The 22,868-nt window shown below is 37.4% G+C and overlaps 1 protein-coding gene across 2 annotated transcripts in view; it reads right to left on the minus strand.

The window, feature by feature from the left end:
• Positions 1–20,788, minus strand: part of LOC107687075 (uncharacterized protein KIAA1522 homolog) — a 55,679-nt gene extending 34,891 nt beyond the window's left edge. For both annotated transcript variants that reach the window (XM_016484225.1, XM_016484224.1), the window contains exons 1-2: positions 20,560–20,788; positions 18,680–18,971 (exon numbers count right to left, since the gene is read on the minus strand). In XM_016484225.1, coding sequence (XP_016339711.1) covers positions 18,680–18,917 — 238 coding nt within the window. In that variant the 5' untranslated portion in view covers positions 18,918–18,971; positions 20,560–20,788. The remainder of the gene's footprint in view (positions 1–18,679; positions 18,972–20,559) is intronic.
• Between the last annotated feature and the right edge of the window lie 2,080 nt (positions 20,789–22,868).

Below are 22,868 nucleotides of genomic sequence, written 5' to 3' on the forward strand. Positions count from 1 at the left end.
CTCAAGCTTGCGGTCATCCCTGTTGCTTGTGCACCTTTTCCTACCCAATTTCTTCCTTCCAGTCAACTTTGCATTTAATATGCTTTGATACAGCACTCTGTGAACAGCCACCCCTTTCAGTAATGACCTTCTGTGACTTACCCTCTTTGTGGAGGGTGTCAGCGATTGTCTTCTGGACCATTGCCATTTCAGCAGTCTTCCCCATTATTGTGGTTTCAAAAAACAAGAGATATCCGGAATTTATACTGTAGGGATGGTCATTTAATGAAACTCAAATGTAAATATTCTAATATTTTGAGATACTGGATTTTTGACTTTGAGATGTAAGCTCTAATCATCAAAATTAAAACAAACAAAAACAAACTTCTGAAATGTTTTACTTTACATGTAATGAATCTAGAATATATGAAAGTTTCACTTTTTGAAACAAGTTACCAAAATAAAAAAAAATCTATTTTTTTTAGATGCACCTGTATATATATATAAAACGAGTCATCTTGTTAATGCTATAAATTAATTACAACAATAAAAGAAAATTTCATGAAAAGCAATATCACATTAGACCACAGAAATTCCAAAATGACATTTCCCTTACATTCAACTTCCAAAAGTGCATTCATCTTTGCCATGTTACATTCATTTAGTTGACTAGTGCTATACGCTGTATTAACAAAAACATTAATGGCATTAATAAAAACACTTACTTTGTCATATTAAGAACACATTAAAGAAGAAATATTCACATATTATAGTATCAGTTTTATATCACTTGTAGGCCTAAAATATATTTTTAAAGATTTTATTCAACCGAAATGTTGAAGAGGAATAGCTATCAATAGCTCACAGTGACCTTGCTCAACAGGGCTATGGGTTGAATAATGCCAGAGTTATGCTTCAAGTTTTAAATGAATCAAAATCACATTAATTTTTAACACACTGAATTTGTTGGCTTGTGCATACTATAAATCTCAGGATGAAATAAGGTTAAAGGTTAAATAAGGTTAAATCTCCTCCCTATTCTTCTGCATATCGCTGATGTCAACCTTGGGACGTCGCCGCTGATCAGCTGCAAAATGGCTTGGTCCTACTCGGTTTTCGTCGACTTCGAGTAAAACAATTGAAAGTTTTTCAAAAAATCCCCTGGGGTCAATGTGTCAGCGTGACAGAAGTTTGATGCTGTCGTGTGAGAAAAAGCAACAGCCGGCATTTTTCCTCCTCCCGAGTGCCTCATCTTCTGATTCTCCTCACATAAATGATTAGATTTCGATGGCTTACGTTTCTTCCTCACTGCAGAAACTACCACAGGTTCAAATTTACTCATTTTTTGTTTGTTTGTTAATCACAAAGTACAAAGTAGATGAGGACAACTAGGATGTCGGGTGTATTCAAAGCACCACCATTACTTTTTACAATGCGTGGAATGGTGCGCTGTGATTGGTTGAGCGGATGTATCGCATTCTGCAGAGAAGGGAGACTGGTGTTTGCCGTGGTTTGGAATGACAGGGAGAAAACATGACAGAATAACATGGCGGATATCACATTTTGCGTAAAATAAAAAATGGACTTTTCAATATGACCAGATACAATGCTTATTTTGGCGGGAACCAAACTCTTCATATATATATACACTGTAAAAAATACAATTAACAAAATGTTGGAAAGGCAAAAATATTTAAGTTGAGCTCATTTTATTGCTTGGGCTTAGTTGAGAGGACATACTGTATATATTAAGTCTACACAAATATATTTGAAAAACATTGAATGAATGGTTATTTTCAAATCCAGTCAACAATTAGCTATGCTAATGTTGACTAAACTAATAAAACCTAATCCAGCCAACACTGAGATCATTCCGCACTTGCACGAGCCTGAGTGACTTCGCGGGAGAAACAACGTCATCTTGTCAAGTTCACGAGTCAGGTAAGGGCGCACAATAAATGTTATTTTTTTGACTAAATTTATCAACAAAAACATACAGCATATTCAATGTTTTTGAGTGGATATTTAGAAGTGTTTTATAAGTCGTGTGTCCAAAGAAAAATGATATTAGGCTATGTTAAATGTATGTCAAGTTCACGCGTCAGGTAAGTGGAACTGAATTTGTACTTAGACTGAATTGATCAATACTTGTATATTAAAAAAGGTGTAAACGTATTATTTAAAACGTATGTATTTATACACGAACGTACAACATATATAAAAACATCGAATAAGCGTTGTATGAATATGTCTGAAGGAAATGAGCTGTTTAAGTGAAGGGAACGTGGTCTTTTATCTCGTTTAATCCATAAAACACTAAATGTCAAAAGCCTTGTTACTATAATGGATTTTAGGTTTAATTTTGGCATGTTGAATGATATTTTTGTGTTTCCGTGAAGTTAAAAGATATGAAGAGATCGCGCGGTCTCTCGCTCTACTCGTCCGCAGCGATGCGTGTTGCATTAGCGCAGTCTGACTAATGTCATATAGCCTATAACACGCTCTCACACGTTTATTATTTTAACATTTTGGGAGGAGTAAAATTTGCATATGTGGTTTCAACAACCAGATGCATTTACACTTGTCCAGTTTCGTCTGGAATTGGTTTGAGCGATCGGATTTAAACACATCTCGAAAGCGTTTCAGAGGGCATTTAACACCTGCTCTTTTTACGATCGGATAGCTATCTGATCAGAGAAAACGCATGAAGTGACCAGGTGTAAACAGGCCCATCGCGCGGTCTCTCGCTCTACTCGTCCGCAGCGATGCGTGTTGCATTAGCGCAGTCTGACTAATGTCATATAGCCTATAACACGCTCTCACACGTTTATTATTTTAACATTTTGGGAGGAGTAAAATTTGCATATGTGGTTTCAACAACCAGATGCATTTACACTTGTCGAGTTTCGTCTGGAATGCGGCCCAGACCACCTCCTGAAGTGGTTTGAGTGATCGGATTTATATCCGTCTCAAATGTGTTTCGGAGGGCATTTACACCTGGTCTTTTCACGATCGGATAGCTATCCGATCAGAAAAAACGCATGAAGTGACCAGGTGTAAACAGGCCCATTGTGTCCTCAGGAGCCTTTGGTAATTTGGTCTTGTCTGTATATGTTTATTTGACACTCAAAAGCCGGCAGCTAGAGACGTGCAGTTTATGAATTGCAATGTTTTCAAAGACAATGTTTTCAACTAAAAATTTCCTTTACTGTTCAATTGAAGAAAAAAGTTAACTACATCTTGGATGGCTTGAGGGTGAGTCAGTTAACAGCAAATTGTAATTTTTGGGTGAACTATCCCTTTAAGCCTTAAAAAAGGGGGGAAGTCGTGGCCTAATGGTTAGAGAGTCGAGTCTCAAGTCCGGCAGGAATTGTAGGTGGGGGGGAGTGAATGTACAGCGCTCTCTTCCACCTTCAATACCACGACTGAGGTGCCCTTGAGCAAGGCACCGAACCCCCAACTGCTCCCCGGGCGCCGCAGCATAAATGGCTGCCCACTGCTCCGGGTGTGTGTTCACGGTGTGTGTGTGTTCATTGCTGTGTGTGCACTTAGGATGGGTTAAACGCAGAGCACTAATTCCTAGTATGGGTAACCATACTTGGCCACATGTCATGTCACTTCACTTCTTTTTTTTTATTATTAAATCTACACCAGTCAAAAAAAAATAAATTCTTATTTAAATGCTGCACTGTGCAAGCCTCAAACCTCATCCCATCTCAACCACGGATATGCCAAGAACCATGCGTATTTTATCCATTATTCTTTCTTCCACCAGCATCTCTTTCTTTGTCCTATTTCTGGTGCAGTCCTCGTGTCTCACTCTTCTTGTGTTTCCAACTTTCTCTCCCCTCAGCTTACTGTCTTTCACTCTGTCTTTTACTGTTTCTCTCTATCAGGTAACCTAATATTTCATTTGACTCTGATCTATACCAAGAAGTGCATTAATGGCAGGATATAACAGTTTCAACTGTACATTAAAAATAAAATGTGCAATCAAAGGAAATGTGCAATCAACACATTACACATATGAATCTAAATAATTAAATATTCACAAAGGTGAAATTAATAAAAAAAATTGTCTTGAAGATAGGTTTATTATAGTTAACTAAAACTAAAGATGAAGCAAAAAATCATCACTTGAAATAAAACAAACTGACATATAAGAAAATATAAAAAACCTTAAACTTACTGTATTAAGTTAATTTACATAAACAGTGTAAATTATTTCATTAGTTTACATAAACAGTGGCCCGTTTGTTATAAAAAAAAATTGGTCTTGAAGAAAGGCTTATTATAGTTAACTAAAACTAAAAATTAACCAAAAAAGAGAAAACAAATTAAACTTATTCAGTTAGTTGTCAAGGCAACATTTCTCATTTTCATTTAGTTTAACTTGATGTATTAAATAATTAAAAGTAAAACTGAAATAAAAAGTAAAAAAAAAAAAAACTATACATATTTAAAGAATAATAAAGGCAAAAACACAACAAACTTACCAAAATTTAAAATTAAAATGATAACAGAAAGTATTAAAAATAAACACTAATCCAAAATATTAATAAAATCTATAATTACAATGATTCTAAAATAACATTGCTGGGAATTTATGAACATAAGTATGACGTATAAAAATATGGTTATAGTGGCTTTTAGACAGTGTCATGAAAATGTTTGTTTTCTGTCTAAATTAAGGAGATGACAGTTAAAGGGGTCATATGATGCGATTTCTATTTTTCCTTTTCTTTCGTGTGTTATGTAGCTATTTGTGCATGTATAAGATCTGCAGAGTTACAAAGCTCAAAGTCTCCCACAAATGTTGAAGCAGCCATGTCAGGGAGACGCTGTGTGTTTCTAGGCGAAAGCAAAAGCACTTTATTTGGCCTTCCGGAAGTAGATGCAATTAGGAATCATTGGTTAAGATTTATTTACAACAGAACAGCACAACCCAGATGTTCGAATTTGTGCAACGCATTTTATGGACGACAGTTTTGTGAACCTAGGAGTCGCCTACAAGGCTGGCTGTGCAAAGGCTATTTCTAAAAAAAATCGGGACTTTGCTATGACAATCTGGGGCTTATTCTGAATCAGCTACTGTAAGTATGTTTTCTTAATATTTTAAGTATTTGCTATTGACTGTTCAAATGCGGTGACTCTGTTCCCATTTCAGGCTTGAACTGATGGTAAAACTAAGGACAATATTTACTGTCTTTACATTTATGTTGAAAGCTGAAGCTCGCGATTATGGAAAGGGGCGTTACATTTCCGACGCGTGCTTGTGGTGGTCGGCCAATCACAATGCACTGGGTCAGCTGGCCAATCAGAGCAGAATGTGCTTGTCAGAAGGAGGGGCTTTGTAGAAAACTACGCGTTTGAGAGAGGCGGGGCATAGAGGACCTACAATAATGTACAGTATTTGAAAAATAATGTGTTTTTTGAACATTAAAGCATGTCAACATATTCTGTTACACCAAATACACAAAATAATGATCTTTAAAATAGCATCATATGACCCCTTTAACAGTCTTTATGCACACTTTATGCATGATTTGTTATTTTCATTTATTTAATTTTATTTTGTAATGCTTTACATTTAAATGCAACATATTTAGCATTTGTGTGTGACACTGTAACTGAAACTAAGCCTACCAGGCTTTAGAAACGTTAATTTATACATTGTGTACTGATCTGGAAGAAAAGGAATGCCCACTGGAGATTTTAGGAGGGGAACACAGTGCCCCAGGAAAGTTTTTGACCTTTTCCAGGTACAAGTTGGGCCTCCCCTTCCCTTGTTTCCTCTCCTCCAACCTCAAGAGCCCAGGCTTTATAAATACTGAAAGCTTTGCGAATCATTGTTAATCTAAAACAGACAGAAGACACAGGAGGCCCCAGCATAAGCAGATGCAAACATAATGGAATCCTGGGAATTACGTTATCCTCTTGTAACTTGGCAGGGGAAACACTTTATGAATCATGTAACAGAAAAGGATTGTAACAAAAACTATGACGACCATTTCAATCAGCTGCCTCATACCTCATGCACTGCATTTCAAACTGATCCTCTCTTGAAACACTCCTCTTTTGAAACATTATCCATATTACATCATTTGTTATTCACAAACACAATGAAGCAAGACCACTAATGCAGGTTATCATTCTCCACTAAAACAACCGGTTCTATCAAACCACCATCAGAAGTACAAAACATGCAAATACCAACACAAACCCTTCAACATCACTCTCATGTTTGGCCATAGACTAGCTCCAGGTTTAATATCAGGTTTGACTAAGACAAGTACATCCTACATCAATTTACAGACACTTAGAAGTAGTCTGAATACCACAAGAAGCTTTCAGAGGGCATCATCACAGCCTAATGGATAATAATGCCTTATAAATCAATGCCGCCCTTATTTGGCTCTGCATTAAGCTCTTTGCACAGACTCACACCACCGCTCTTCCATGTGACTCAGCTCATCTGAATTCTGTTGATTCTTCCTCTCCTGAACCTGTGAATGTGCTGTGGGACACGCTATGCTATTTTAGAGGCTTGTGATGTGAAGAGAGGAATTTCACCTGACAGGAATTCAATGTCCTGAAGGTGCAGTGATATTACTGGCTTCCTACCTACCGTCTGCTTCAATCATCACTGCTGAAGTGACAAAAGTGTGTCAGTTGTTTTTATGTCACACTGACATAACTTCGAAACTTTCTCGCAACTACAAACTTTTTTTTTTTTTACATTGTTACATTGAATTGCTTTATTTACAGAGCTTTGTCAAAATAAGTCATCCCAAGTATGACTAAAATGACGCTGTATTAAAATGCAGTTAGTTAGTTAGTCATACAGTTATGACGACACATTACTTTGTTAATTAGCAGGTCATGACTCCTGTTGTCAAGGTGAACTTTCTTTTTCTTGCACCTCTAGAATTGTAAGAGATTAAGACCCCCTTCTGTGCACGAGTAAGCATGTGTGTGAGAGCCATTTCATAGCTTGTGTGAAGACAGAAGTGTGTTCAGGTACATGTTAGAACTGTACCTCAGGACTCCAGACAGAATCTGAGTGCATTTTAAATATGTACCATGTATTAAATACTGCCAAGCCTGATGTTACAGAATGTAGAGTATTACATAAATATGATGACCAGACATCCTGGTTCTGTTAGGCCTATAGTTATTAAGATGCATAAAATTGTGTTGTTTTTGTTTAGCATCAAGAACGATGACATACAAAGTGAGTATGATAACATTCCTTTCATCATAAGCGCCCCCTGCGGCTTTTTTGTCTGTTGCTTTAAATGCTGGAGCTCTTTAAAGTCAGGTGGATTCTGATTGGTTGTGAATATTTTTATCTTAATCAGCTGGAAAAATCACGCTGCAAGATATTTCAATGAACATTGGACAAAATATATCCTGAAGTGAAGGCCTCATTATTATACATGCAAACATTAATTGTGAAAATTTGTACTTTTAAAAATGCCAATTTGCTAACATTTAAAGATATGATTCAAATGATGTTGAAATAGCATGTCTGCTGTGGAGGGAAATGAGCGTTTTGTTCCACACTGTCCTCTAGTGGCTGAAGGTGAAGACAGCTTGGCAAGCATTGCTGGCACAAGCTTTATTAGATCAATGGCCAGTAACTCAAACCTGCTGTTCTCACTGTTCTTAAGAACACAAAACAACGCCAAAACGCAAAACCATACTGAGAACATTTTCTTTAAGTTAACAGTTTTCTCTTGCACAAATCTGGAATTGTTCTGGATTTGCTGGGATATTGCTATTCAGGAATGAGGGGTGTAATCAAAGCAGAATCAAGTCAAATTCCATCCACCTGCATTCCTCCAGATCCAACACTTGGCAGACACATGGCCAGTTTCCTCAGTGCCAACCTACAAATGTAATTCACCTGCTCTTAGAGGGATCTGCTTGTCCTTTTCTGATTATTGTTTTAACATTGTTTCCTCCCTTTTTAATTGTTCAAGACATTTTGTCTTTGCAAGTTAAAAAGGAAGGAAAAGCTCATCTTATGAGCAGCCCAGCCTGAACATTCATAGTATATCTATGTGTTCATTGTTCCCTGTCTTCATTCCTAGCATGCCTGCTCACAGTGCCAGAGTTGTGAAGAGGCTAGAGGAGGCAGAAGAGAATCGAGGTCAAGGTGAGATGATGAGTCATGATCCATTATAAGAAATGAAAAAAAAAAAAAAAATCTGCAGAATTTCATCTCAGCATCAACCAGGTGGAAGGAGACAAAGCAAAACTCAGGGGGTGAAAAAGCTGTCAGTGGAGAGCTAAAAGTGTTGGCAGAATTTCATCTCAGCATCAACCAAGTGGAAGGAGACAAAGCAAAACTCAGGGTGTGAAAAAGCTGTCAGTGGAGAGCTAAAAGTGTTGTGCTTCACAACAAAAGCAGACAGAATTCTTTCCTCATTCATGCCTACAGTGTGATGTTTGATGACACACAGCTTTTTGACATGCTGAAATCCAGAATAGTTAGCAGGCATTTAAACTTTCACAAGTGGATGAACAAATTCCATCTTCTTTTTATGAAAACTTTGGCTATCAGCCTATTTTATTACATTAACATGGAATCATAATTTATCCTGTTTATTTTATTAACACATGTTCTTGGTCTTATTGTGATCTTCGGTGCACTTTTTTCAAAATAAAAATGTTGTCTTGGTAACATTTATGGTAACAAAATAACAAAATGGTAACAAAATAACTTTCTACCTCAGAAATAACTTTGCTTTTTTCTGCAATTGTACAGCAATGCAGAGTAAAGGCCTGTTCACACCAATACAGATGTTCGGCATGAAAAGTCACAATTCATAAATTTCATAAAATACAGCAGATAGCAATGCAACTACCATGTTCCAGGCCCAGAAAGGTAGTAAGGACATTGTTAAAATAGTCCATGTGACATCAGTGGCTCAACCATAATTTGAAAGCTACAAGAATACATTTTGTGCACAAAGGAAAAAAAAAAAACTTTATTCAAAAATGAATTTTCTTCCGTGTCAGAATTCGATGCACTTTCTGAGAGTAGCACAAGGCATGCGTGTGGTGCTGCTGACGCAGAGACCGGCGTTCTGACAAAAATTATTCGCATAGCTTCATAACATTACGGTTGAACCACTGATGTCGGACTATTTTAATGATGTCCATACCTTTCTGGGCCTTGAACGTGGTAGTTGTGTTGAGGTCTATGAAGGGTCAGAAAGATCTAGGATTTCATCAAAAATATCTTAATTTATGTTCTGAAGATGAACAAAGGTGTTACGGGTTTGGAACAACACGAGGGTGAGTAATTAATGACATAATTTTCATTTTTGGGTGAGCTAACCCTTTAAAGTCGTAATGTATTGTCACTATATTGAACTCACCCAACCCGATACTCATTTAATTATCAGAATCAGAATCAGAATGAGCTTTATTGCCAGGTATGTTTACACATACGAGGAATTTGTTTTCGTGACAGAAGCTTCCACAGTGTAACAGAATGACAGTGACAGAACAAAAAACACAGATAATAACTCATAACTCAAATTATCTCATTAATTGAAGAAAGTAAGTCATTCAAGTTTAGATGACATAAGGGTAAATGGTGTAAATGGTGACAGAATTTTCATTTCTGGCTAAATTATAACTTTAAAGCCAATGTAATAAACCTTACAGCCATAATTTAACAAAATACATAAATATGAAAAACCAAAAAATAATATCAAGTTCCACCCACAAGACAGAAGTAACACTTCTTTGTAGTGCTGTGCAAACATACTCTGATAGACATAGCGACTGGATTATTCCATCTCCAATGGTATTGATAGATCTAAACAAAGAGATATGGAGGTCAAGAGGTCATGGGCCGGCTGCCATGACAACAGGAAATGTCCCCATACTGTTATCTGGTTTCACAGCAGCAAATTCGGGCGTGTCAGCACCCCTTGCTGAGCTTGTGTGTGCTTGCCGGACAGTTGGGTGTAACCGTCATGACCCAGACTGAGGTCAGAGAACTTGTTCGTGACCTTGGCAGCTTCTTTTAGACTCTCCTCATTCCCGTGCTTTCTCTCTGGAGTTCTAAACTGCAATTTCATCCATTAATGCTGTCAGAGTGTCCTTGTTTCATTACACCAACATCACGGCCACAGCCAAAATTAAACAGTCCAGCTAAGAGGTTCAGCACTCGGATAGTGTATTGAAGCTATGTAAAATCTTACTGCAAAGGGATTAGCGACTTTGTTTTATCCCACTTATCTTGACTTTAAAAGAGGTGTGTGAGAAGTGTGCCTTAGTCTCCCTGACAGGTTTGTGGTAATAAGAAAAAGACTTAATGCTTTCTTATGTAAATTAAGACTAGTGAGAGGCTGTCAGTGAGTTCCATGGTTGTTTTCATACACAGGCTGGAAGAGGGTGAGAGATGGCAAGTATTTGTTGGAGTAAACGGTGAAACGAACATGTCAACAGGTGTATTCATTACTGTGAGTTACATAATGAAAGCCACAAACACTGAGACACATGAGACGACTTGGCTGATTGGGACTCGTAGGTGAAGGATGCACAGAAAATGTAGAAGTTTCTATTCGACATAGTTAATATACAGAATGAAAAATCAATGAAAATACACTATGGTTCAAAAGTTTGCAGACAGAGAGATTTTGTTTTAAGAAATGCATACTTTTATTTAGCAAGGATGCATTAAATTGACCAAAGGTTATAGTAAAGACATTTATAATGTTACAAAAGATTTCTATTTCAAATTAAATTCAAAGAATCCTGAAAAAAAAAGTGTATACAAAATTATTAAAAATTGTACTTTACAATATTAATGATTATTACTGTATGTAATGAAATAAATAATCCTTTGTGAGCAAGATACTTCTTTCAAAAACAAACTAAAAAAATATTTGGTGATAAACCTGTGGAATTGTGGCTTTACTATACAGTATATGTTGTAAAATGTGTTGAATGTAGCTGATAATACTAGACTCTTTCTGATGGAATAATTGACTCCTAATTCATTATTGATTATTAATGCACACCCGAGTTAGTAATGAGGCGATGACATGAACCAGAGAAGCTGTTACACTTCGGAATACATTAATATTTAATAATATTCTCAGTATACCAGTGACCTAAAATGATTTTGTGAGTCAAAATACTTCTTACAAACAGTACAAAATGATGTTACTGGTTTGGAAATAAGACAAAGTAATATTTAAAATTGATTTACAACTGTAATGTAGTCAACAAAATACTGGAATCACTTTATAACCCTTCGGAATGTATGTCAGCCAGAATCAGGAATTTAGTTTGTGGTCATTGTACAAAAACATTTGATTGCGTAATGTTGAGAATGACCAATCAGAATGAAGTACAGCAGAGAGCTGTTTAATATGCAAAGATAGTTATTAAATGATCATGCATGTGTGGAACTTGAATGAGTGGGGTTCCTATTCTGTGGAAATCGAGTTTTCTGTGGAATTCCGTGGTTGTATAGTTTGTAAAGGCCTACTTATCTTCATAATCTTCTAAGCAACACTAAATTTACTTATTATGAAAACATGTCGTCATATTCCTCTACTCTGCAAGACACAGTTTTAACCCTAATGTCTATCACAGTTTCCCATTCTGACCTCATGTGCTCTTTAACCATCATCTGGGCAGAGACACATCCTCTGTTCCTTTGAGTTTCTGTGACGTGCGTTGGGATGTATATCAGTGTCTCCAAACGCCATTAAACATTCACATGTTCTTTATTTCAGAGCTATTACAGGAAGCTCATGTTTCATTTAACCCTCCTCCGTTTGACCACAAGTCATCAGTCTATGTTGGCATTCGAGATCATCGTTAACAGATGTCTGGCCTCCACAATAAGAATGACCAGTTAAGGAACATCTGCCGCTTTCTTCACTTTTTTTTTTCTTATTTCCACTACACTTGTTATAAGAGTCCCACATGTTTCATCAACTACAGAAACTTTTATGTATTGATTTAAAAGTAAAATTAAATTTTTTTCTTTTTGTTATTCATTATGAAGGTCACAATAAGTGATTAACCATACTTTTATTACTTATTTTGAGAGTACTTATCATGAAAATAATCCTGATTAAATAATATAATATTATGCTTTAAAAGCTAATAGAATGTACAGTAAATGGAGACAAATTGAGACAAAGCTCTGTTTTCCCTGCTTTTACTCATGTGATAAAGGATCAATGTTTACTGTGTCTATGTTCTGCATTAGAGGGAATCCGATGCACAGTGATCTCACCCCTCAAAAAGCTTCCGGACCTGATAGAGCCCTCTGGCTGGAGGGAGGGGGGTAGACAGAGGCTGAACTCAGTCAAACAGGGGTGACGCAAGGAGTTAGTGCTGCACTGTTGAACCCCTAAGCCCAGAAATGTCCTGAATCAGGATAGCCCAAATGATTTGTTTGGAGAAGGGCCTACAAGAAGCAGCATGTCCCAAATCCTATTTCTGTATATCGACTGGAATATCACAGAGTCTTGTGGGTCTTGTGCCTTCATGTAACTATATAGCAATGCCCTATAGCAGTGATGGGCAAACTTGGCCCTTCCAGGCCACTTTCCTGCAGAGATTTGATCCAACCCTGATATGACTCACCTGACTATAGCCTTCTTGTAGTCTTGAAGACAATGATTAGCTGGTTCAGGTGTGTTTGATTAGTTGTTGAAGCTAACCTCTGAAGGAAAGTGGCCTGGAAGGGCCAAGTTTGCCCACCCCTGCCCTATAGCATCTACACAAAGCCCCCTAGAACCTGCTAAGCAATGTACTAAATGTGCTATTAACCAAGTGCAGACATGCACCACTCACATCATCTTCTGTGAATTAGTACATTTTAATATCGCAATAAAATTCATACTTTAAAATAATATTATAATAATGATTAAAATAATAATGTAATGTTATTGAACACAACTGTATTTGAATTGCAATTAAATGAAAATGTAGTATAGTTTAAATTGATATGAAAAACAATTAGCTGAACTTTAGTGTTTTGACCCACTTATGTGGACTTCAGTACAACTTTATATGTTTTACTCTATTTTCTTTGAAATATGATTAAAGTTTACTGTTGATTGTACTGAGAAGCATTTATGGTAACTAAAATATACTTTAATATAATTTCTATTGTTTTGTGTATTTAAATATATTTGTAATGAGACATGCAATGATGAAGTTGCATCAAAATACAGTGTACTTCTGTAAAGCTATTCTGTTTAAATATATCATTAAAATGATTTAAAATGTACTTTAAAGTAAGCTTAAGTGTACTTTGTTGTTTCATTAAGATTATTTTATATAAGTAGAGTTTTTTAAAAATACTTTTAAGATATGAAGTACACTACAAGTACACATTCCTTAAAATGAAATATACTTTTTTGGTTGGAGACTGTGAAACCAGATAAAAAAGAGATTATGAGGTAAAGAAAAGGGATGTAATATTACAAAGCATTTCAGTTTAAAATCAGTCATCTTTCAATAACACAGCATGTCTCATCTGTCAGACCTTTCCACACGTTGGCTTTGTCTCCCTCTCATAAAGACCAGAAAATGCTATAAATTGTGGAGTTTAAGAAGAGAATATGAGACTAGAAGACTCTGAATGAGATGTTATCCTCGGTGTATGTCCAGCTAAAATCCCAAGTGCCTGTAAACTCACACACTCTGGCAACTCAAAGTCTACTTGCTTTTTCAGTGTAACAGAGGGAGTGTGAGACTTGTGGGGTCAGGAGGAGAAAATCCAGAAACTGAGACTTTTTACATAGTCTTCTGCTCTTCTGGTTGGACCTCTACATAAAATTGGTCCAGAGGGTTTTAAAGAGTCAGTGTCCAAGAGGACCTCAGGGGCCGGCTTTGCAAAACTTTCCCAAGACCACTTAACAGAAAGGCTGGGGATATAAAGAATATTGTTCTTACAATCTTAGGTTCCACACAGGGATTTGTGAGCAGATGTCACATGGCAGAGATCCTCAATCCTCTTGCTGGAGGTCTAGTTACAGCACATCTCTCTCTAACTTTTAGTTTATTTCTAAGGCAGTTGATAGGGTGTAATGGGGGTTATTATAGAGGTTGTGGGAGGATTATATGGTGTTTCTAGCTTGTTGCTATAGTGTTGCTAACTTGCTAGGTGATTGCTAGAGCATTGATACATAGTTCCTGGGAAGTTCTGGGTGGTTGCTAGAGTGTTTTTAAGTGGTTGCAAGGATTTTCTTTAGGTGTAGGTGGTTGTTAGTGTGGTGCTACCTTGTGGGTGCTTGCTTGGGTGCTGATAGGGTGTTGCTAGGAAGATATGAGTGGTTGCTAGAGTGTTCCCGGGAAGTTCTGGGTGGTTGTTAAAATGTTTCTAGTTTTTTTGCTTATGTGTAGGGTGTTAGGATGTTGCTAGCTTGTCTTGGGTGTTTACTTTAGCATTGATAGGGTTTTGATAGGAAGATATTGGCAGTTGCTAAGGTGTTGCTATGGTGTTCCCAGGAAGTTTTGGGTGGTTGCTAAAATGTTTCTAGGTGGCTTCTAGTTTTTTTTTCTTAAGTGTAGGGTGTTGCTAGCTTGTCTAGGATGGTTGCTAGGGTGTTGATAGGGTGTTCCCAGGACATTATGAGTGGTTGCTAAAGTGTTTTAAAGTGGTTTCTAGGTTTTTTCCTTGAGTGTACAGTGATGATAACGATTATGATGTTGCTAGCGTGTCTTGGGTGGTTGCTTTGGTGTTGCTAAGAAGATATGGGTGGTTGCTAGGGCATTGCTAGGAGGTTCTGGGTGGTTGCTAGGGTGTTGTTAGGGTGCTCCCAGGAAGTTCTGGGTGGTTGCTAGGGTGTTGTTAGTGTGCTCCCATGAAGTTCTGGGTGGTTGCTAAAGTGTTTCTAAATGGGTTCCAGGTTTTTTCCTTGAGTGTAGGATCTTAGGATGTTGTTAGCTTGTCTTGGGTGGTTGTTTGTGCATTGATAGGGTGTTGAAAGGGTGTTGCTAAGATGTTATAGATTGTTAGGGTGTTGCTAGATGATTGCTAAGCATAGGCGGAGCCTATGGCACGGGGTCTTATGGCAAAAATGCCACTAAATTGGACAAAAATGCTCTTGCACAAACAAATTAAATCTATTGCGTCTATTGCTAACAAAGTGAAAATGAATAGAAAGTGTCGACTGCGGCATTAGATTAAGATCTGCTCATGTTGCGCCGTATTTCATTTTAGGCGTTTTTACAGTTTTGCGCATTATAACCAATCACACACGATTCTGTTGAGCTTAGGAATGCAATGGCAGAGCATGTGAGCGTTTTCCGCTCTATGGACATGCGCTCCACTCAGTCGCTCTAACCGCCCAAGCAAGCGCTCCGTTAATATTCCGCTCACGCTCGCCGTAAACCAATTGCAATGGCCAATCAGAGACGTTCAGATGAGTCACTGTTGAAACTCATCAGCTTTGTTGAGTGCGCGTGCGTTCACTGACTGAAATCTGGACTCTTGCAAATTCTCTCATCATAAAGAGCAAAACGCAGATGTACGTACAATGTAAGTAAGAGATTCATATCGCAGTGTAGACAGCTTCAGTGATTATAAGGATAGTTATTTTTTTTTGAGAGTGCTTAAACTCGCAATAGATCAAAGTTAGTGATAATGTCACTTTCTGTAGGCTATATAATTTATTCGCCGTTTGAATAACCGTGGAAAGGAAACCTTATATAATTATCCATTTCTAATGTTTTAATTAAATTGTAATCACGTTAAATACAAATTCAGTCCCATTAAACATATTTTATTAGCCTACATGACACCCATGTCTGGTTCTTGCCTAAAAAGACATGATGTTTGTATTTAATAGATTTGGCTGCTTTTAGCCTTACCCTGGAGTTGGTTCACCCTCCGCCTATGTTGCTAAGGTGTCTCTAGTTTGTTGTGGGTGGATGTTTAGGTGTTGATAAGAGAATACCTGTTGATCAAACTGATATGGATAAAATAGATCTACAGTAGGCTATATAGCCTACCTCGGTCATATTTGAGTAATTCACTTTTCTACAGGTGCTGGACAGTGTTGCCAGATTGGGCGCTTTTGAATTTCATGTACGGGTAAAAATTGACTTGGGCAGGTGGACAAAATTTGGGCTGGTTTGGGGTCAGTTTGGTGGTTTTCAAATATCTACATTTTAAGGGTGCTCCGATTGATCGGCTACCGATCACTATCGGCCGATAATCGCTTTGGGATGATTGATCGGCGGTCTCTAAAAAGGCCGATCTAAAAAAAAACATCTTAAACTGATGCTGTGAGAGATTTGGCACGACATGCAGCGGCACCGTCTCAGTCTCTGTCCGGTGCGCGTGAAATAATTATAATGCTGAAGGTGAGATAATCTTGTAATAAAGATTTAAATGCAAAAGAAAAGGCAGTAGAGCTGACTGTTTCTGTCTATGGTAAGTTTTAATTTAGAATGTTTGTGATAACGGAAGAAAAGTAGTTTAAATGTTTTGCCACTTGCTTGAGCAACTTAATATATAAATCTAGAAGTAAATGCAAAAGTAAAAAGCATTGAATAATGTGTTTCTTTTATCTATTGCATTTAAACACATCTATGAAAGATTGTATTACTGTACTGTGTAAAAAAAGAATCACAATGTTGAAAAAGCATTTTAAGTAACAATGTTTGGATTTAAAATCAAAATAATGGATAAATGTTGTGTTTGTAGTAAACAGCCACGGATCAGTTGCAGACTCCTGTGTGAAAGCACAGTCCGTGCTGCTTCTGCACCGCGTATGTACCGCACATGGGCTGCATACGCACTGCAAACGGAGTATGTGTGAACCTCACATACAGCTCACAAAATCAGGCTTGTGCTGTGTGTAAGCTATTGTGCAACAATTGCATGATTGTAAAAACAAAAATGCAGTGCATGATCAAACATTTAGGTGAGATAAATATATATTTTTGAAAAAACCCTCTCACAAGGGTCACCAAAGGGGGGAATTCATTTTCAAAAATGAAATTCAGGCCCTGAATAAATGTCTAAAAATCTTGATTGGATCATCACTATAAATAATTCTACATGATAAAAAGAAGGCTTTTAAAAAATCGGTATCGGTGATCGTATCGGCATATACTGCTTTCTGTGATCGGGGATCGGTGATCATCCCTACTAAATTGTATAGACTAATTGGTTAACAAACAAAACCCAAGTGTGCATGTACTGCATCCAATCAGTCATTATGACTTTACTAAACACACACGCACACTGCAGAAGAGGCTGATGCTGATGTGACGTCGCTGTCGCCAACCGCGCTTTTAGCCAGTCACTAGGGATCAGCAGACAGATGTGATGATTCATGAGTTGATGGGTTTTTAGCGTGATAAGGGATCAGATTTTGAATGAATAGCTGTATATTCAAGTGATCACAATCCCAAATATAAATATAAGTTACACGGAAAAGAGCGGGAGAGTGACTCTCAAAACGTGAATTAAACCTATGGAGGGAGATGACACGAAGGCTCTAATATCATTGTAACTGAAATCAGAGCACAGTTGAATAATTTAATCAAAATCAAAACTGAATATGGGACTGTGGTAAGTTCTGTATTATGTTCTAAAATATGTTCTTCACAAAAGACTATCTAGTTCTGTCTGTTAAAGTGCAACAGGAAGGTAAGCGCTTTACTGTTGTTGTTGATTTTTTAAGGTCGGATTATCGTACAGTATGTATTAATGAATGACGCAGTTTTGACTGTCATGATGTGTGCATGAACGAATGTGAAATACCTGCCAATTACATTAGTTATTCCGATCATGTATATTGGGCACTTTTTGCATTTAAATTGGCTTATGATTGTTGACATTGAAAATAACGCACTTTTATTTTTCGAGGGAATCGGTTAATTTCTTGATTGCTGTTTTGACACAGTGTCTGCCTGCATATTGTAGTCATATTTGGTCATTCTCTTTTATGTATTTGTCCTGAATTTATCCGTTTTCCTGTGAAATTTATCTATTTTTATATTATTTTGTCATCATTATTTTGTTTTAAGGAGTTAAAAAATGGTCCTTATATGGCATGGCAAGAACATTTTATCACATTATTTTGACTTTTTTTTTTTTTTGGAGTGGGCGGGTTTTGGTGAGCTTTTGGGCTGGAAATCGTCCATCCAATCTGGCAACACTGGTGCTGGATGATACTGAATATGACAATTCTTATTATGTCGCATTCAAACTGATATGCTAAGAAAACATTCGGCCGTGACAACACCACACAATGCCACTGATTTGCTCAGAGATTCATAATAGCATATCAACAATACTGTTTTGTCTTTGCAGTAGAAAAGTTGAACCCAAAAGCAAGTGTAAAGTAGGAAGTCATAAAGCAAAAAGAAACAACAAAAAAGCAGATAAGCCATTCCAGAGAAGACATGTCCTTGTGATTGTAGCCTAATCCTGCTTGAATAAGTGATGTCCCAGTGATAACCGTTAAAATAATGCAAGAAAGAAATTCCAAGTTCAAGGTTTGGACAGACTGGCACCAGAGAACGTGGCAAAAACGAAACTCTATGGTATTTTGAAACCTTTCCATCTATGGTATCAAAATCGGGCATGTTTGATTAGCATCAACTAATTCAAATCTTCAAAAACAAACCCGGTAATACGCAACTAGTTAGAAATACACTGCATCTGAAGCAAGCAAGGAGTTTTGCTTACCTTTAGAGTCCCCACTGGCATGAATCTGTTTGGCTGTAGTGCTCTCTCCAGACCGTCCACATGGACCTCCTGACCTGCTATGCCCATTACTGAGACTCCTCTTGCGTTTACTGCCCTTGAACCAGCTGAAAGCCCGGCCCAAGGATGAACCACGTTTCTTCTTACTGGCCTGCTGCAAGGCCAGGATCTCAGTAATGTCTTTGGGCACCAGATCCCCCGCAGAGCTGCTCCTGGACATCCTGAGACCAATGACCACTGATCTCTGACTGCTCTCCTATTCCACTCAAAACACCTGCCACAGCATCAAGAGAAAGAAGAAACATGAACATTTACATTTCTGAAAAGAAGAAAAATAATGATAAGAAAATGACATGTGGCTCAATAACATGTAAGTGTGTCCAAGAAATTTTTTTTTTAAATATAGTTTAAAACACATGTGCCAAGTTCATAGAAATGCTATTTATATTCATGTTAGTTTCATATGGTTTTGAAAAATGTTATGAACCATTTTCAAGAAAAGGTTCAATTTAATGTCTCCAAAAATGTCAAGTGGTGTAACCCTAAAGTAACACCACTTTGAAAACATTGGAATTTACACATTCCTAACTACTACTTTCAAACCCTTTTTTAAATACACAGTATATATTTTAATTTAAAATACTTTTTAAAAAATATTCTTGGCAGATATTTATTAATTACTAATTCATAAATATCAGTAAGTTTTTGGGCAGTTGCACCACATGACATTTTACAGCCTGAACTTACCTTGTCATACAATTATGTCAGATCATTTGAAATGTTACAAGACTTATTGATCTCAACACACTGTCAATATTGCAATATAATATCCTGTTTTATGCTTCTTTGTATGTTGGTTGCACCACATGACTTTGACGTGGTGGATGAACGTTTCTCCAAATATCAATAAGCAGCAAAAGCAGTTTTGTTAAAATATTTTTTTCTAACAAATAACAACTCTTATTATCTACTCATAAAATCAGACAGGTTTATAATAATGTTCAAGTCCAATCTCAGTCCTAACCCAACTATCTGTTTGGAATGTTTTTCCAGGAGCAAGAACTATGACCAGTACATTTGTTACAGGTTCAGTCCCTCTTGAGCAAACTGGGGTTGAGGGCACAAATCGGGGACTGAACCCACAACGTTTTCATTACCAGCCCAGATCTTTAACCATTACGCCACACTTCTGTGCAACAGACGAAATGCCCAGAAGTCAGCAGCCACTTCAGCTACTGTGTCTATATCAAGTCTCTCTTAGTACCCATAGAAACAGTGAAATCTGAGAAAAGTTACTATTACTCCCTCTCCAAAGATGCCACACATGTGTTTTGTATCAGGTACTTGCAAGTCCCGTTTCAGCATTCACGTGCAAATGTAGCGTCTACACCCTCATTCCCTGAAAATATTTATTCTCGCTAAGCCTTCTAATCTCAGTCATGGTGCGAGAACTGGAGGTATGAGAGACAAAACAAAAGTAGAAGAGCGTATGGGAGAGAAAAAACACTACTCTACCTCATGCAAAAGCAGGCAGTGAAGTTTCTCTCCCTCTGAGAAAATATTCAGAAGTAAACTCCACTATATCCAACTCACCTACAAGATCTTCAGTTTGCTGCTTTTGACCATGTATTCTGTATTTCTCTCTCAATTTCTCAATCTGATCTCAGTGCAATAATTCGACAGCAACAGAATCTCTGGATGGAGTAACACACACCCCAATTACACACTCACAAACCCAAACTCTAACACACCATCACACTTACACAACTACAGCGTGCAACTCAAAACAGTCGTCACATTCCCAGACACACATTTTATGTGGCAACACACACACAAAAGCGCACAAAAACACCAGAGGGTACCTTGCTTTCCTTTCTTGCGTCCTTTTGTCTGTGTTTCTCAGTGTGTGTCTTGTCTTTGCTGCAGTGCTGTGTTGTACTGTTTATTCAGCTCTTTTTGGGTGAGTGGAGCTCCATGCTGGTCAGTCCTCCCCCTCCTGTCCTGTCTCCTGGTCACCATTCAGCGCAGTGCAGAGAGGAACTGCAGTTCACACGTGTATTCCACCCAACTATTTCACAATGACAAGCTGGCACCCTCCCTCCCCGACTCTCTCCTCCTCTTATCACTCTCTCTCTTTCTCTCTCTCACGCTCCCACCACAAAGTACACACCGTTTCACTCCTCTCTACCTTCACTTATCGCTCTTAGACATCGTCTGTCCACTCCTCCTGTTTCTCTTCCTCATGCACTTATTGGTTTTTGTTAACTTATACTATCTCATCCTAATCAGAGGTGGTGGAGAGACACCATCCAGGCTGGCTTTGGTTTCGAAGCATTGACATGAAGCCAAAAGGCTGATCATTGTGTTCGGCATATGAAAAAAAGCGCTGCACATGCCACATGTTCATTATGAGCTACAGGTGATTTATGGACTCTGAAACCTGAGCTGTAGCGTGTCTTTGGACATGATTGACCGGCTTAGAGAGGCTTGTAGACTCTACTAGCTATGAGAGTGAGGCTAAAAATAAAGGAATAAACCAAAACATGGAAAAATGCCCTCTTTTTGGCTCCTAAAAGTATTTGGAGATTTCAGCCACATGTTTTTTTTTTATTATATCAGATAGCAGAACATCTGTAACAGGGTTGACGAGACGAGAGGCGTGCGGATCCATGTGCAAATCAAATAAAGTGCTATTTATTGTAAAAACAGATAGGACAAGCAAAACAGACAAAATAAATGATTTTTAAATGACAAAACAATAGATATCCTGTCCAAAAAGAAGACAAGTCTGGACACTTTGCGGTTGTGAAATGCTAGTGGATCATGTTCATAATTAATATGATGAACTACACCTGTGGTTAGGGTTATTATTATCGTTAACCACAGCTAAAATTAAAACAGAAAACATTTTCCTTATTTGAAATAAATAAATGTTAACTGAAATTAATTAAACGAATGGCCAAAGCTTCACTTCTCATTTTCTTTCTTTAGCTTGAAGTACTAAAATAACTAAAACTAACATAAAAATGTATAGAACTATGTAAAGAACTATATAGATATGTTTAAAAAAAATTAAATAAATAAATAAAAATAAAAAATGACAAAACAAAATAATTACAACTTTATCTAAAATTAAAATGGTAATTAAAAAAAAAATCTAATTCGAATTCACATAATAAAAACTATTATAGTACATCACTGATACTAAACTAACACTGGGTTGTTCTGATAGGACACCTGTGGGTCCTATCTGACTTCATAAATCCATTAAAATCTTCTTGAGACCAGCTGGTTAAAAGTAAGGTCAGCTGTGAGAAACTGTCTACGACCAATTGTTTGCAGATGCTACTTTATATTTTGTATCTTATAGGCTATTTTAATATATTTTTTAGCTAATATAGTGACAGCCATACATTTTAAAGAGTGGCTCAAGTGTCCAAATAATTTTGGGGCCACTGTCTGCCTTAATGAGGTCTGGTAACCAGTGGAAACGGTTAAAGGAGGGAATGTGCAGGGACTTGTCTCCTTAATGTATCGAGTAGCTCTTTAACCTCTGACGGTGATTCACCCTCTAGGGAATTTTCTCTTGAACTTTGAGGGCTTGGTTGCTGTGAATTCGCTATTTTCGTTCTTTAGCAGCACAGAGAAGCCACAGAAAGCAGACTAAGAATAGCAGAGCTAATAGTGATGTCATGTCCCGTGGGAATCGGTGGCAAGGGATCTGTTACCCGGCTCATCTGGTTTCATTTTAAATCCTGGCTGACGGTGAGCTAACTCAAAGATGTTAATGTTGCCACTCTGACAAAATCGTCTGAGATGATGTTTTCTGTCTGTTGCTAATGGTTTCATGCTCGTTGTACAGGCTAAGGGTAGTATGGACTATGGTAGCCTATTTATTAACCTGTTATCTTAATGTTTGAGGATATACATTAGTTGGGGGGGTTGGGGATTTGTACAATTTTGAATGTGCACTTTTTTGGAGTGAGAGACTGAAGGTGATTTTCATTTTGACTGTTGGACAAATGACAATAAAGTGGCATAATCATATCCTTTACCATGCTAAAATCTAGTTATGATAGAAATGTGCTCTGCCACCTGATTCATTCATATAGTATGCTACTGTGAAACTGTGGGGCTCTTGATTTGTCCTGTGGGATTTTTCAGAGATGTG

Source organism: Sinocyclocheilus anshuiensis, unplaced genomic scaffold (assembly GCF_001515605.1).
Source record: "Sinocyclocheilus anshuiensis isolate Anshui unplaced genomic scaffold, SAMN03320099.WGS_v1.1 scaffold1251, whole genome shotgun sequence".
Classification (NCBI taxonomy): domain Eukaryota; kingdom Metazoa; phylum Chordata; class Actinopteri; order Cypriniformes; family Cyprinidae; genus Sinocyclocheilus; species Sinocyclocheilus anshuiensis.